At 58.2% G+C, this 14,925-nt stretch overlaps 1 protein-coding gene across 1 annotated transcript; it reads left to right on the top strand.

The window, feature by feature from the left end:
* Positions 1-3,727: 3,727 nt before the first annotated feature.
* Positions 3,728-10,168, top strand: MYADM (myeloid associated differentiation marker). Its single transcript, XM_049787065.1, has 2 exons — positions 3,728-3,802; positions 9,123-10,168. Exon 2 carries the CDS (start codon positions 9,125-9,127, stop codon positions 10,091-10,093), a length of 969 nt encoding a protein of 322 aa, XP_049643022.1. The 5' UTR covers positions 3,728-3,802; positions 9,123-9,124; the 3' UTR covers positions 10,094-10,168.
* The last annotated feature ends 4,757 nt before the right edge of the window (positions 10,169-14,925 follow it).

Raw genomic sequence — 14,925 nt, forward strand, 5'->3', positions numbered from 1 at the left:
TTTTATTCTGCCTCAGCCAGAGCCAAGCTGAACAGTTCCTGCAAAGCCAGGAAATGAATCATTAAGCTAAGTGAATTCACTTCCTTACACTGGCCCTGCCAGAAACTCGGTCTTTCCAGACCTTCCCAGATTCCATGGTCTCCATCTGGAAGCTGTCAGGCTGAGCTAGGGAGCACCCGGGAAATGGCTCTGTCTGCATGCAGGGGGCCTGGGTTCGATTCCCCAGCGCAGACTGGTGTCCCCTGGTCACAGAGCCAGAAAGGACCCTGAGCAGAATAGGAAGACGCAAAGAGACCATGCCAGGACTTGTTCCCTTGCTTCATAATTTTCTTTCTTTTTTCGAGGGGAAGGGGTCACACTTGGTCCTGGTCAGGGCTCACTCCTGACTGGACTCAGAAAGCTTTATGCCTTGGGCCAAAGAGATAGCATGGAGGGAAGGTGTTTGCCTTGCATGCAGAAGGTTGGTGGTTCGAATCTCGGCATCCCAAATGGTCCCCTGAGCCTGCCAGGAGCGATTTCTGAGTGTGGAGCCAGGAGGAACCCCTGAGTTCTGCGTGGTGTGACCCCCCCCCAAAATAAAAGCGTTATGTCTTGCTGCAGATCGAACCCAGGTCAACTGTGTGCAAGGCAAGTGCCTTTTCAGCTATCTTCTCTCTAACCCTGACTTAAAATTCTGTTCTCTTTTTTGTTTTCTATTTTTTAGGGGGGGTTTTGGGCCAGTGCTCAGGGCTTTGCACTCAGAAATCACTCCTGGCAGGCTCAGGGGACCATATGGAATGGCAGGGATCGAACCCAGGGCCGTCCCAGGTCAGCCGCTTTGCCAGGCAAATGCCCTACCGCTGTGTTATCACTCAGACTTCTTTTTTTGATTTTTTTGAGGATTTTGGGGGGGGGGTTTGGGTCACATCCGGCAGCACTCAGGGGTTCCTCCTGGCTCTACGCTCAGAAATCACTCCTGGAAGGCTCAGGGGACCCTATGGGATGCCAGGATTCGAACCGCCATCCTTCTGCATGCAAGGCAAACGTCTTATCGCCATGCCATTTCTTCAGCCCTTGTTTTGTTCTTTGAGCCACACCTGGCCAGGGTCACAGATTACTCCTGGCTCTGCACTTCAGAATCATATCTGGGATCAGGGGGTAGCACAGTGGGGAGGGCATTTGCTTTGCATATGGCTGACCCAGGTTCGATCTCTGGCTTCCCATTGCAAGCTCCGAATTCAAGATCCATCCCACAGAGACCATCGAGAAGATTAATAACACTGCAATAGGGCATGGACATTTATTTACCAGTATGCAGGGGTCACCCTCGAAGGCAATGACCTCCTTTTAATAGGTTTACAGAGACTTCAAAAATCAGTGACTTCAACCTTTAAGTTGATTGGCTGTTGTGTGGGGTGTTTCCTATATGGCTGGATAGCTAGAGTGGGATATTGTTTATGTTTGATTTTTAAATTTATTTTTGTTTTTTTTTGGGGGGGGGCCACACCCGGCTGTGTTCAGAGGTTCCTTTATACCCAGCTCAGAAATTGCTCCTGGCAGGCTTGGGGATCATATGGGATGCTGGGATTTGAACCCAGGCCTGTCCCAGGTCAGCAGCATGCAAGGAAAACAAACGCCCTACCGCTGTGCTATCTCTCCAGCTCCCAGACTGGAATGTTGTCTTTTTTTTTAAGGTCTTTGGGGCTTGCGTCAAATGAAGTAGTAGAGGAGGGGCTTGGACACCCACTGGGCGCCTGTGACCTTGTCCACCCGCAGGCTCTCGGGTGTTATTAGTTTATCTAATTGTTTTGGCACAGTGCCTTCCAAATTGCTGGAACTGGCTCTTCTGGCCTAGTCCCTTCTGCCACATATCTGAGGCCTGCCATGGCGGTCTTTATGTCTAAGGCAAAGCCAAGGTTACATGAGCAAAGGGCAGTTGGTTCCAAACTTACATTCCCTCTGGCTTTTAACACCATGTGGTCTTCCAAACATGCCAGGAGTGATTTTGGTAACCCCTGAGCACCACCAGGTGTGGCCCCCAAAACAAAAACAGACAAAAATCAAGAATCACTCCACCATTACTCCTGGCTGTGCTCCAGGGACCCTAGGGGATGCCAGGGATCGAACCCGGGTCAGCCACATACAAGGTATAAATGCTCTCCCTGCAGGAGCTATAGCCAAGCCCTGACTTACAATAATCTTTTGTTTGTTTTGTTTTGGTTTTTTGGGCCACACCCAGTGGCGCTCAGGGGTTACTACTGGCTCTGCGCTCAGAAATCGCTCCTGGCTGGCTCGGGGGACCATATGGAATGCCAGGGATCAAACCACCATCTGTCCTGGATCAGCTGCGTGCAAGGCAACTGCCCTGCAGCTGTGCTCTCCGGCCTCTCAATGATCTTAAAGATAATTTCTTGCATGTATAAACCCACACCAACCACAGGATGCCCATTTCCTCCACCAAACACCCCTTCTCCCCCCGCCCCCCAATACCCCTTCAGTTCTGTGGCATCAACTGTACTTCTGTTGGGGCTGGAGAGATAGCAGGTAGCTGACCTGGGTTCGATCCCTGGCATCCCATAGGGTCCCCCAAGCCTACTAGAAATGATTCCTGAGCCTAGAGCCAGGAATAGGCCCTGAGAACCACTGGGTATGACCCTCAAAACAACAAAGAATTGCAGATCAGTAACGTGGTAGGACAAGTGCCCTGGAGGTCCTCTGGACCCTTTGTCCACCTACTGGGGGGGGGGTGGATGGCTCATGTCTGGCACCCCAAGGGAACCCCCGGAGTGGACAGAGACCAGCGAGGGGGGTCACGGAGTCTGGAATAAAGAGAGGCACTGTGTCCCTCTGTGTCCTCCTCCCTCCCCATGTGGTCTGCCCAGGTACTGAAAGCCGCATTCATGTCTGGGCCTCCCAAGCCCCACCCCGGATGGCTGCTGGTCCAGCAGCTGGGTGTCTGAGCACCTCCCACAGTCATACAGGCACAGAGGCCCGTTTGCAGGATCTGGGCACAGGCTGGGTAAACAGACACTTTGGAGTGTGCTCCAACCGCTGGCCTGGCACAGGGTGGCACTTGTCAGCCTGGCTCTCGTGGGCGATTCTGGTTTCCGGGCTTCGCTCTCTGACCCCGAGCTCTGCCCCAGTGCCCGGCAGAGGGACAGATGTGGGAGTCAGGCAGGGAGGGGCTCGGAGCACGCTGGCAGAGAGGATACGGGTAGGGTGGGGGCTACCCCCGCCCCTACCCTGCTTGCCACCAAGCGCATTTACACACATCCCTGTTCTGGGGGGACAGCCTCAGCACCTCGGGGTGTGGCTGGCCCAACATACCCCCTCCCGCAAAAAAAGGGGGGGGGCAAAAAAGGGGAAACAATGCTTTTAGTATCAGTGGAGAGGTGGAGCAAGAAGAAAAACCCGCAGTAACCCCACAATGCGCCTTCTTTGTCCACCTGGGTGCGGGGTGGGTGGGATTTGTCCCAGGGACAGGGCACCCAGACCTGGCGCTGAAGGGGTCCCCCAAACACCTTCCCATCCTTCCCATCCCCCCCCCCCAGAGCTGCAGAGCGCACGCGCCAGGCACCCCCATTCCCACCACCATACTCCGGCCTCTCCACCTCTCAGGACGCGGGCGGGTTCGGACGGAGCCTGGGAACCCCCAGCAGCCCCCCAGTCTGCAACCGAGTCCGGGACCCTCCGCAGAACCCGCCCGCCCTGCTGAGGACCCTTCCCAAAAAGCGCCTTTACGCGCGCGCGTCCCGGGAAGGTGCAGAGCCAGGCCGCGCCCCAAAGCCAAAGCCGCGCCAGCCTGGGCGACCTCAACGCTGCGGTGAGTCAGTGCGGAGGGAAAAAGAGGGGGGTCCTCGCGATCCTGCAACCCTCAAAGCCGAGCTGGCCTCGCGGGGACCCCTTTTCCCCGGGATTACAGGCCTGAAAGCCTCCCCCAAGATTGGGGAGCTCGCCCTGCGTCCTGCGTCCTGGCGCGCGCCTGGAGGCCTAGATTCTGCGCGCCGAGAAAGATTCTTTCTCAGCGCCCCAGATCCAGATGCGGGAATGCGGCGCCCCCATTCATCGTCCACCGCAGCCAATACCCTATGGGGCGTTTTGGGGTGCATTGAGCTTTTGGGGGGAGTCTCCAAGCTCCCCTTAAACCTATAGAAATTGACATCGTGATCGGAGAGGCTCGGAGGCTTCCTCCAAGGGCTCTTCTTTCTGCCCCGGTACTCCGGAGCGCACCGCTCGACCCCCTCCCCACCAGATGTGCATTCCAGATGTGCAATCCAGATGTGGCGGATCTCAGGCGTCCCCATCTCCAGGAAGCGGGGCTGGAGGCGACGTGCAGGGCCGGGCGGGGCGGGAGGACACCCAGCTTGGGGGATCCGGGCTGGGGGCTGCGGCCAAACAAATGCACAACAGCCGGTTGTCCCGGCAACGGCCTTGGCCGGTCTCCCCGGGAGCCGGGGCGCCTCGGTCTGAGCTGACCGCTGTTGTGGCGCCGTGTTTGGTCGCCCCGGCAACGGGCCCTAGACCCCGCCCATGTGGGTGTGGTTAGGAGCGGCTCCACCCACAAAGAGGCGTGACCTAAGGGTCACTCCGCCCACCCGCCCCACCCCGGCCGCTGGACCCGGGAGGCCGCATCGGTCCCCCCAAACCTCGCCTGCAGCCGCCCAGACTCACGAGGCGAGGTGAGGCTGCGGGGAGCCGCCGGGGGGCGCGGGAGGCTGGAGGGGGAGACCCCGGTCCACGCGTTCGAATCCTCGAGAGGCCGGGGCGGGGTTGGGATGGAGGCCTGCGCCCTAGGGCTGGGCACCGCAAGCCTGATGGAGGGAAGTGGGAGGGGGCTCCCCCGGACCCCGGTGGTCTGAGGATGGGGGGCTGGGTGAAGGGGGTCTAGATCTGGGTCTGAAGGAGGAGGCTGGGGTCTGTAGCCCAGGGACTGATGGAAGAAATAAGGCTGGGTGTGAACCCCAGAGGTGGAGGGAGGAGGCTGGGGGGAATCTGGGTCCCTGGGTTTCAGGAATGAGGGTGGGGTGTGTACCCCAGGATCTGAGGGAGGAAGCTGGGGGGCACTTGGACCTTTGGGCCTGAAGGAGGAGGCTGGGGTCTGTAGCCCAAGCACTGAGGGCAAAATAAGAGGCTGGGACACGTGTCCCAGGGCTGGAGGAAGCCTGGGGACATGTGGGTCTTTGGGTCTAGGGAGGAGGCTGGGGTCTGTAGCCCAGGGTTTTAGGGAGGAGGCTGGGGGGGTGGGCTGGGTCTGTGGGCCTGAGGAAGAAGGCTGGAGTCTGTAGCCCAGGCACTGAAGGAAGAGGCTTGGTGTGTACCCCAGAATGTAGGGAGGAGGCTGGGGGGCGGGTCTGGGTCTGAAGGAGGAGGCTGGGGTGTGTACCCCAGGGTTGGAGGGAGGAGGCTGGGGGGAAGCTGGGTCTCTGGGTTGGAGGGAGGAGGCTGGAGGGGGTCTGGGTCGGTGGATCTAGGGAGGAGAGAGTCTGTACCTCAAGGTCTGAGGGAGGAGGCTGGGGTGTGTCTGGGTCTTTGAGTCTGAGGGAGGAGGCTGGGGTGTGTACCCCAGGGTTGGAGGGAGGAGGCTGGGGGGGCAATTTTGACCTTTGGGTCTGAGGGAGGAGGCTGGGGTCTGTACCCCAGGATCAGAGGAAGGAAACTGGGGGTAAACCTGGGTCTTTGGGTCTAGGGAGGAGGCTGGAGTCTGTAGCCCAGGGTCCGAGGAAAGAGGCTGGGGGGCTCTGGGCCTGAAGGAGAAAGGGGTCTGTACCCCAAGCATGGAGGGAGGAGGCTTGGGGGGTCTGGGTCTTTGGGTATGAGGGAGGAGGCTGGGGTCTGTACCCCAAGGTCTGAGGGAGGAGGCTAGGGTCTGTACCCCAGGGATGGAGGGAATAAGCTGGGGTGTGAACCCCAGAGTTAGGGAGGAGGCTTGGGGACATCTAGGTCTGTGGGCCTGGAGGAGGAGGCTGGGATCTGTACCCCAGACTTGGAGGGAGGACGCTGCCAAGTGCCTGGAGTTGGTGGGCTGGGTTTCGGGGTGTCGCTGAACTTCTAACCCATCTGGGGACAAAACCAGGCGGGAGAGGGCCCGGAGAGATAGCACAGCGGCGTTTGCCTTGCAAGCAGCCTATCCAGGACCTAAGGTGGTTGGTTCGAATCCCGGTGTCCCATAGGGTCCCCCGTGCCTGCCAGGAGCTATTTCTGAGCAGACAGCCAGGAGTGACCCCTGAGCACCGCCGGGTGTGGCCCAAAAAGAAAAAAAAACAAAACAAAAAAAAAAACAGGCGGGAGGAGCCGGTCCGGGGTGCGCGGAGTGAACCCCGCGTTCTGGGGCGTGGCAGGCAGCCGCGGGAGGCGGCCCGGGCGCTGCGGGGCGCGGGCCGGGGGCCTCCCTGGCCCTCCCCTTGCGCCTCTCCCGCTGCGCATTCCTGCGCCCCGACGTCAGGCCGGCGGGCTGCGGGGGGCCGGGCGGTGGAGGGGTCCGGCCTGCAGGCGCGCCTGGGCGGGCTGGAGCCTCCGCCCTGGACGTAGCGTTTCGGGCTTCCCCGCGTCCCCACCCTCCAGCCTGCCCGGAATCCCCAGTGGGGCGCAGCCCGGCGCCCCCACCCCGGCCCGGCACATTCCTCCGGGCGCTGCGACTTCGGCCCTTATAAGGCCACATTGGGCCCGGCCCTGAGTGCGCGGAGGCCACGCCCCCAATCCCTGATGGCCGCGCCCCAGGTGCCTCCTCCAATCAGCGCCCGTCTAGCGCCGCGCTCCGCCCTCAATCTGCGCTGCTCCCGCCCCCAGGGTTCTCCTCCAATCCGCGCCGCCACAGAGTCTAGTCCCGCCCCTCCCCGGGCCAATCCGTGCCGGCGCTGCGCCTAGCTCCGCCCTCCAGGCGACCCTCGGTCCGCTACCTGGTTCCGCCCCAATCCGCGCGCGCAGACCACGCCCCCTTACCTATCTTTCAATCCGCGCTGGCCCCGCTCCTGATTCCCCGAGGGCCCCGCCCCCGTGTTTTTCCTCGAATCCGTGCCTCCGCAGAGTTTGGTCCCGCCCCTCCCTGGACCAACCCGCGCTTGCGCTGTGTAGTCCCCGCCCCTTTGTCGGCCTCGGCCACACCCCCGTCCTGCGCGGCCCCTGGGAAGGGGCGGGCGGCCCGTCTGTCTCTTTTTCTGCCCTGGCCTGGGCCTGGGCTGCGTGGACAGGGCGGGAGGGAGCGAGGCCGCCGCGGGCAGAGGCCGGGCCCAGCCGGACGCTGACGTTTCCTGTCGCCCCGCGGCCTTTCCAGGTGTCTGACCTCCAGCGCCGCACCTTCCTCCTTTGTCGGCCGGCCCGGACCTCGCCGCAGGTGAGTGCTTGCAGCTGCACTCGGGGTCTGCGGGAGGAGGGCTGCACCCCCCAATCTAAGGGTAGGGGAGGAGAGGCTGGACACCCCCAGGTTGGAGGGAGCAAGAGGGGGTGCACCCCTGGATCACATAGAGGAGGAGGAGCTGCACCCCTGGATCAGATGGAGGAGGAGTCGCACCCCTGGATCATGTGGAGGAAGAGGAGCTGCACCCCTGGATCTGATCGAGGAGGATCTCCACCTTTGGGTCTCAGGGTGGAGGAGCTGCATCCCAGGGTTTGGGGGACCCCCGAGGCACCTCTTTTACTTTTCTCCAGTGCAGACCTGGAGTCTGGGCGAGCACATAGTAGGGCCCAGCAGGACCAGGTGTGATTTCCTTGCCTGGCCCTTGCTCCAGACACAGACACACACACAGACACACACACACACAGACACATACACACACACACACAGACACACATACCTGGCCCTTGCTCCAGACACAGACACACACACACACATACACACACACACACACACACACACACACACCCCTGGCCCTTGCTCCAGACACAGACACACACAGACACACACACTGTATTTTATTTCCTGTCTGGAGAGGCCCTACGGGCCTAAAGGCTTTCCGGGAGATCCGGGAAGAGAAAATTCAAGGCCTTGGGTGACTTTGCCACACTGCCCGCCACCTGGCCAGCACCAGTTCCCTGGGGCTGGAATTACGGAGGGCCCTGGGTTCGGGAAGGGGTTGCAGACACACACACACACACACACACACACCAGGATCTGGACACACATAACACCTCCAGGGTCTGGACACACACACACACACACACACACACCAGGATCTGGACACACATAACACCTCCAGGGTCTGGACACACACACACACACACACACAGGCACCTCCAGGGTCTGCAGGATCTGGATGGGCCCCCCTGAGGATAGGGAACTGGTGACACGCAGGAGGAAGCTGGATTTCTATATGAAAGGGTGTAAGGGGTGTGGCTGACCACAAAACCCCCGCTTTGCAGAAGAGACAGGCAGCAATGAATTAATTCCCTGGGAGAAGGGATCCTGAGAGCAGATCCCAGCTGGAAAAGGGAGACTGGAAGCACTAACCACTAGCCACGGGGACGGCAGAGCTGGACACTAGGGGCATGCGACTGACCAGGACCTTGAGTCTTAGAAGGAAGTGGGGTGCAAAATGCCGACACACAGGGGAAGTGGAAAGACCGGATAGCAGTCAGTAAAATGTCATGGGGCCGGAGAGATAGCATGGAGGCAAGGCTTTTGCCTTGCATGCAGAAGGTCATTGGTTCGAATCCTGGCATCCCACGCGGTCCCCCGAGCCTGCCAGGGAGCGATTTCTGATGAGAGTGGAGCCAGGAGGAACCCCTGAGCACTGCCGGGTGTGACTCAAAAACAAACAAACAAACAGACAACAAAAAAAGATGTCATCTCCTGGGGGTGGAACTAATTTGGGGTAGAATCTCCAATTATGTGGGAGGCAGCCCGATTGTGCTCAGGCCTCAATCCTGGAGGGGTTGAGGGGACCCTATGTGGTGCTGGGGATCAAACCTGGGCAAGCTGCATGCGAGGCCAGGACATTCCCTGCTGGCCTGTCTGGAGTGCAGAGGTTTGGTTTGGGGAGCGCAGAGAGTTTAGGAGACGGAAAGGGGGGCAGGCCTTTAGCTTCTTTTTGAATTTGCTAATTCACATTACCCCAGGTCCTGGTTTGTGGGGTCCTGGGAGGGGAACCCTTTCTTCTCTTCCCTTCGCCCTCCGAATTCAGACGCCCCCTCCGCTCACTCTCCCACAGCCATGCCGGTGACCGTCACCCGCACCACCGTCACCACCACCACCACGTCGTCCTCCGGCCTGGGCTCCCCCACCATCGTGGGGTCCCCGCGGGCGCTGACGCAGCCCCTGGGCCTCCTGCGGCTGCTGCAGCTGCTCTGCACCTGCATCGCCTTCTCGCTGGTGGCCAGCGTGAACGCCTGGGCGGGCTTCATGGCCAACTGGTGCATGTTCACTTGGTGCTTCTGCTTCGCCATGACGCTGGTCATCCTCCTGGTGGAACTCGCCGGGCTGCAGGCCCGCTTCCCGCTGTCCTGGCGGAACTTCCCCATCACCTACGCCTGCTACGCCGCCCTCTTCTGCCTCTCGGCCTCCATCATCTACCCCACCACCTACGCCCAGTTCCTGCATCACGGCACCACCCGGAACCACGCCATCGCCGCCACCGCCTTCTCCTGCATCGCCTTCGTGGCCTACGCCACCGAGGTGGCCTGGACTCGGGCCCGGCCCGGAGAGATCACGGGCTACATGGCCACCGTGCCCGGGCTGCTGAAGGTGCTGGAGACCTTCGTGGCCTGCATCATCTTCGCCTTCATCAGCGAGCCCGGCCTGTACCAGCGACACCCGGCCCTGGAGTGGTGCGTGGCCGTCTACGCCATCTGCTTCATCCTGGCCGCCGTGGCCATCCTGCTGAACCTGGGCGAGTGCACCAACGCCCTGCCCATCCCCTTCCCCACCTTCCTTTCGGGGCTCGCCCTGCTCTCCGTGCTCCTCTATGCCACCGCCCTGGTCATCTGGCCGCTCTACCAGTTCGATGAGAAATATGGGGGCAAGTCACGGCGATCCTACGACCCTTACTGTGGCAGCAGCCACTATAAGGATCTGTGCAACTGGGATCGGCGCCTGGCCGTGGCCATCCTCACAGCCATCAACTTTCTGGCCTACCTTGCCGATCTGGTGTATTCCTCCCGCCTGGTCTTTGTGCGAGTCTGAGGTTCCCAAAGCCACCCCCTCTTCCTTCTCCCGCCACCCACGGGTGCTTACTCCCTACCCCTCCTCTGCTCTATCGCCACCACTGGCTTTTTCTCTCCTGCCCCAACACTCCCAACACTTTCTCCTCTGGCCCCTCCCCACACTCCCACTTTCAAAGGTGCTGAGTTCTTCCCCCCCCCCCCAAAATACACATATCCTCTTTCCTGCCCCCTATTCATACATACCCTCTGCCCCCATCTCGGGGTGCATCATTGCCAAAGCATGCCTGCCCCGCCTTGGCTGTGCCTTAGTCTGTACGGATGTGAGTTTGGGGCTGGGGTGGGGTGCGTAGCTAGGGGTTGCCCCCCCCCCCTTTTTTTTACCAGAGAAGAGAGGGCATACAGCCTTACTTCCCCTTTAAAACAATGGTTTATGGGACCCAGGGCCATGGCACAGTAGGGAGGGCGTTTCCTTTGTACATGGCCAATCTGGGTTTCATTCACAGTACCCCATAGGGCCCCCAGAGCCTGCCAGGAATAAATTCTGAGCACAAAGCCAGCAGTAAGCCTTGAACACCACTGGTGTGGCCTCAAAACCAAAAACCAAAAGAACAATATGAGAGCCGAAGTAGTATAGCAGGGAGGGTATTTGCCTCGCATGTGGCTCACCCAGGTTCCATCTCTGGCACCCATAGCATCACAGAAACACCCCTGAGCAATGCCAGGTGGACCCCCCCCAAAAAAAAAAGAGTTTGGAGGGTGACATGGAAAATCCCCGTTGTACACGACTCACCCCTGATCTGGGTGCTGCCTAAAAGCCCGCTCACCTGCAACCCCTTCCCCCAAAAACTGAAGGTGGCTAAATTGCAGGAGACGGGAGGCAGCCAGCATGGACCCAGGTCCCTGTCTGACCTGTCACCAGCAGTGGCTGGTGGGAATTGAGGACAAAGTCATGGCCCGTAGTACAGAAGGAGCTAGCCAAAAACCTTGAAGATAATGTTTGGAAATGAAGGATTTATGAGGGGCTTCGAGGTGGCCCCGAACCACCTCCTGGGTGCCCCAAATAGTGACAATACCCACCGACTGGACAGGAGGGACGTGGCCACTGCCAGCCTTAAAGGCAACACCTGCCCATTCTTGCCTGAGTCCAGAAGAGAGATTGACATGGGCCCACTTGAAGGGGAAGATTTTTGTTTTGAGCGTTTTTGGGTTTTTTTTTGTTGTTTTTTTTTTTTTGGTTTTGGTTTTCGTTTGTTTTGGGGTCACACTCGACAGCGCTCAGGGGTTTACTCCTGGCTCTATGCTCAGAAATCACTCCTGGCAGGCACAGGAAACCATATGGGATGCCGGGATTCGAACCACCAACCTGCATGCAAGGCAAACGCCTTACCTCCATGCTATCTCTCCGGCCCCATGTTTTTTTTGTGTGTGTGTTGTATGTGTGTATGTATTCGCCCTAGAGGGAGAATCGCCTTGCTTGTGTGTCTGTGTGTCAGAGCTGCTTCCTCCTGCTGCTTCCTGCTTCCCAAAGATTCATGCATCATATGATATATAGAAATGTATAAATATATTTTATTTTTTTTAAGTCCCTGGTACTTCCCAGCAGCCCCGGCTGTCACTCAGAGATGGAAGCGTGTCCCTTCTCCCACCCCCACACCCATCATGTTCAAGACTTTTTTTTTTAATTAAGCCTCAATATAAAGGGAAAAGAAAGAAAGATTCAAGCTGATTTGATGATGGTGGTGGAGGAGGGTTTGGGGAGACATCTCACAGGGGTTCTGGTGAGTCTGATGGGAGGTGGGATCGGGGGTCCACACCAGCAGAGCCGGGGAGAGAGGGCAGGAATAAAGTCAGTACCACCCCCAAAGCATTGGGGGCATCTCCTACCTCGGTACCCCTTTCTCTGAGTAGAGAACCCAGTTCTTGATTAGTCTGTCCATCAGCCAACCCACCTCAATACCCCTGCTTTCCCTCTCAGGTACCCGAGCAACTCAGTGTTGTTTTTTTTTTTTTCTTGTTTTTTGGGGGCACATCTGGCAGCGCTCAAGGGTTACTCCTGGCTCTATGCTCAAATCGCTCTCCTGGCAGGCTCGGGGGACCATATGAGATGCCGGGATTCAAACCACTGTCCTTCTGCATGCAAGGCAAACACCCTACCTTCATGCTCTCTCCCCGGCCCCAGCAAGTCAGTTTCCACTTGGTCTTCCCAGCCCCGCCTTCTCTGATGAGCATCATCCACATGGCCACTGCCCTCCCCAGTTCAAGCCTTCCATCTCTCCCCCTCCACAGACTGCCAACCCTCCCAGAGCGTCCCAGGCATTGGGAGTACCCCCCTACCTAGTTCCCGGCTCTTGTTCGGGTGTTACAGTGGTGCTCAGAGGTTACTTTCGGGTCTGTGCCTAGAGATCATTCCTATGGTTGGTCTTTGGAAACTAGATAGGGTGTCGGGGTGGCACCGCAGCCCACAAGTGACAATCTTTGTGCCATCTCTTCCCCATCAGATCTAATCTTGCCCTTGGTTTTTGATCTCCTTGTGCCATCTTGATAAAGATTTAAAGCTAAATGAGGGAGATGGGGGATAGCACAGCAGAGAAGGTGTTTGCTTTGCACGTGTCTGACCCAGGTTCAATCCCTAGCATCCCAGATGGTCTCCCGAACCTGCCAGGAATCGTTTCTGAGTGCAGAGTCAGGAATAACCCCCTGAGTAGGCCAAAACAAAAAATCCTCAGCCATCAATATACCCCATACAGGCATCCGCTCAGCCCTCTAGCTGGAGAATCACAGATATCTATGGGGCCGGAGTGATACCACAGTTTAATGGCATTTGCCTTGCACGCGGCTGACCCGGGAGGGACTCAGGTTCGAACCCTGGCATTCCATATAGTCACCCGAGCACAGAGTCCCGAGTAACCCCTGAGTGCCACCGGGTGTGGCTTTCCATCAAAGGATCACATATCTGGGGCCAAAGCGATAGCATAGCGGTTGGGCATTTGCCTTGCATGCAGCTGACCTTGGGTGGACCTGGGTTTGATTTCTGGCAAGCTTGCCAGGAGTAACCCCTGAGCGCCGCTGGGTGTAGCCCCAAAACCAACACACACACACACACACACACACACACACACACACACACACACACAATCACAGCTATCTAAGAACTAGAAACACTAATATCTAAGCCCAGGAAATTTCCAGGAACAGCAGGACACGCCATCCCTTTTTGTTTTGTATTTGCTTTACTCTGAGCTCAGAGCTCACCCCTGGTGGTACACGGGAATCCCCTGGGAGGTCTTGGGCGAGGCTTAGCCCCTCTCTGGACCATGCCTCCAACCTTCATGTGCACCGTTGTTTTTTCTGTGGATTTTTTTCGGGGGGCAGACTCGGCGGTGCTTAGGGGTTCCTCCTGGCTCTGTGCTCAGGAATCACTCCTGGCAAGGCTCAGGGACCTTATGGGATGCCAGAGATCATACCCTGGTGGGCCGCATGCAAGGCAAACGCCAATCCTTCGCTCCAGCCCTACGTGCACCCCGTTTTCCGGCACCAACAATCGCAAAAAGTAGATTTCAGGGAGAAGTCCCACAGGGAGAGAAAGAGAGGTGAGTGCCAACTGGACCCCAGGCACTTTTGTGGGCGCAAGGAAGAATCTTCTTTTGCACTCTGCGGGGGTCCCCTCAAAGGGTCCCTAAATTCTGCACCATCTTCGTTCCCCACTCCGCATGCAGAAGCTCCTGCAAGGTCCCAGATCATTGGAAAGAAGCTGGTTGGCTAGCGCGTACACCTGGGAAAGACATCCTCTGCCCTGGGGAACGCAGGAAACCCCAAGTTTGGGGGTGTTAGGTGAGAACCCGGATTCTCACTCTCTCTCTCGGCGTGGGAAAGCCACATCCAACCCCCGCAAAGTCCAGGGAGGTGGGCGTGCGTGCGGCCCCGGGTATCCCGGCCCCATCCCACCTCGCGGGGCATGCTGGGAGACGTAGTTCTCGCCGGCGCCATGACAACTGCCGGTCCGTGAGCTCGGACTACAAGTACCAGGATGCACCGCGCGCTATTGGGGCGTTGTCCTTGGCAACAGAGATGGTCCAGCTGGAGAAGCGCTTGAGCTGGGGTGGGGGTGGATGGATGGATGGATGGATGGATGGATGGATGGATGGATGGATGGATGGATGGATGGATGGATGGATGGATGGATGGATGGATGGATGGATGGAGCGACCTGGGTGGGACAGACAGAATTCCAGAAAGAGGAAAACAAAGGGACTGAGTTGCATCATTGGAATCATGTGGAAGGAGGGGAGACCCCCACTAAAGGAGACTTGGGGGGGTGCGGGAGAGATAGGAGAGCAGAGAGGGCGCTGGCCTTGCACGCGGCCGACCCGGGTTCGATCCCCAACATCTCCTAGGTTTCCCCCTTGAGCCTTGCTAGGGGTGACTCCTCAGCGCAGAGCTAGGAGGAAAACCCTGAGTCCCGTCGGGTGTGTTCCCCCTACAAAAAAAAAATACAACCAAATAACAAATAAGTAAATAAACAACTTAGTAAATTAAAGAAATAGAGGATTGGAGAGATGGAGACAGAGATGGGAAGCAGCACAGAGGGAAACCCAAATCTACTCTGTCAGAGGGCAGAGATGGAAATGCAAAGTCAGAGATAGGAAGAGACACACAGAGAGAGGGAGAGATGTAAGGGGGGAGAGACAAGAGACAGGGCCAAAGCAGGCACAGGGACAGCACAGCAGGGGACAGACAAACGCAGAGACTGGGATGGGGACAGAGACAGAAACAGAGGAGCATTTCAGAGATGGTGGAGAGACAGCAGGGAGTGGAGACCCGAGGTGGGGTGCGGGCAGACCCAGGGGGTGG

Source organism: Suncus etruscus, chromosome 14 (assembly GCF_024139225.1).
Source record: "Suncus etruscus isolate mSunEtr1 chromosome 14, mSunEtr1.pri.cur, whole genome shotgun sequence".
Taxonomy (NCBI): domain Eukaryota; kingdom Metazoa; phylum Chordata; class Mammalia; order Eulipotyphla; family Soricidae; genus Suncus; species Suncus etruscus.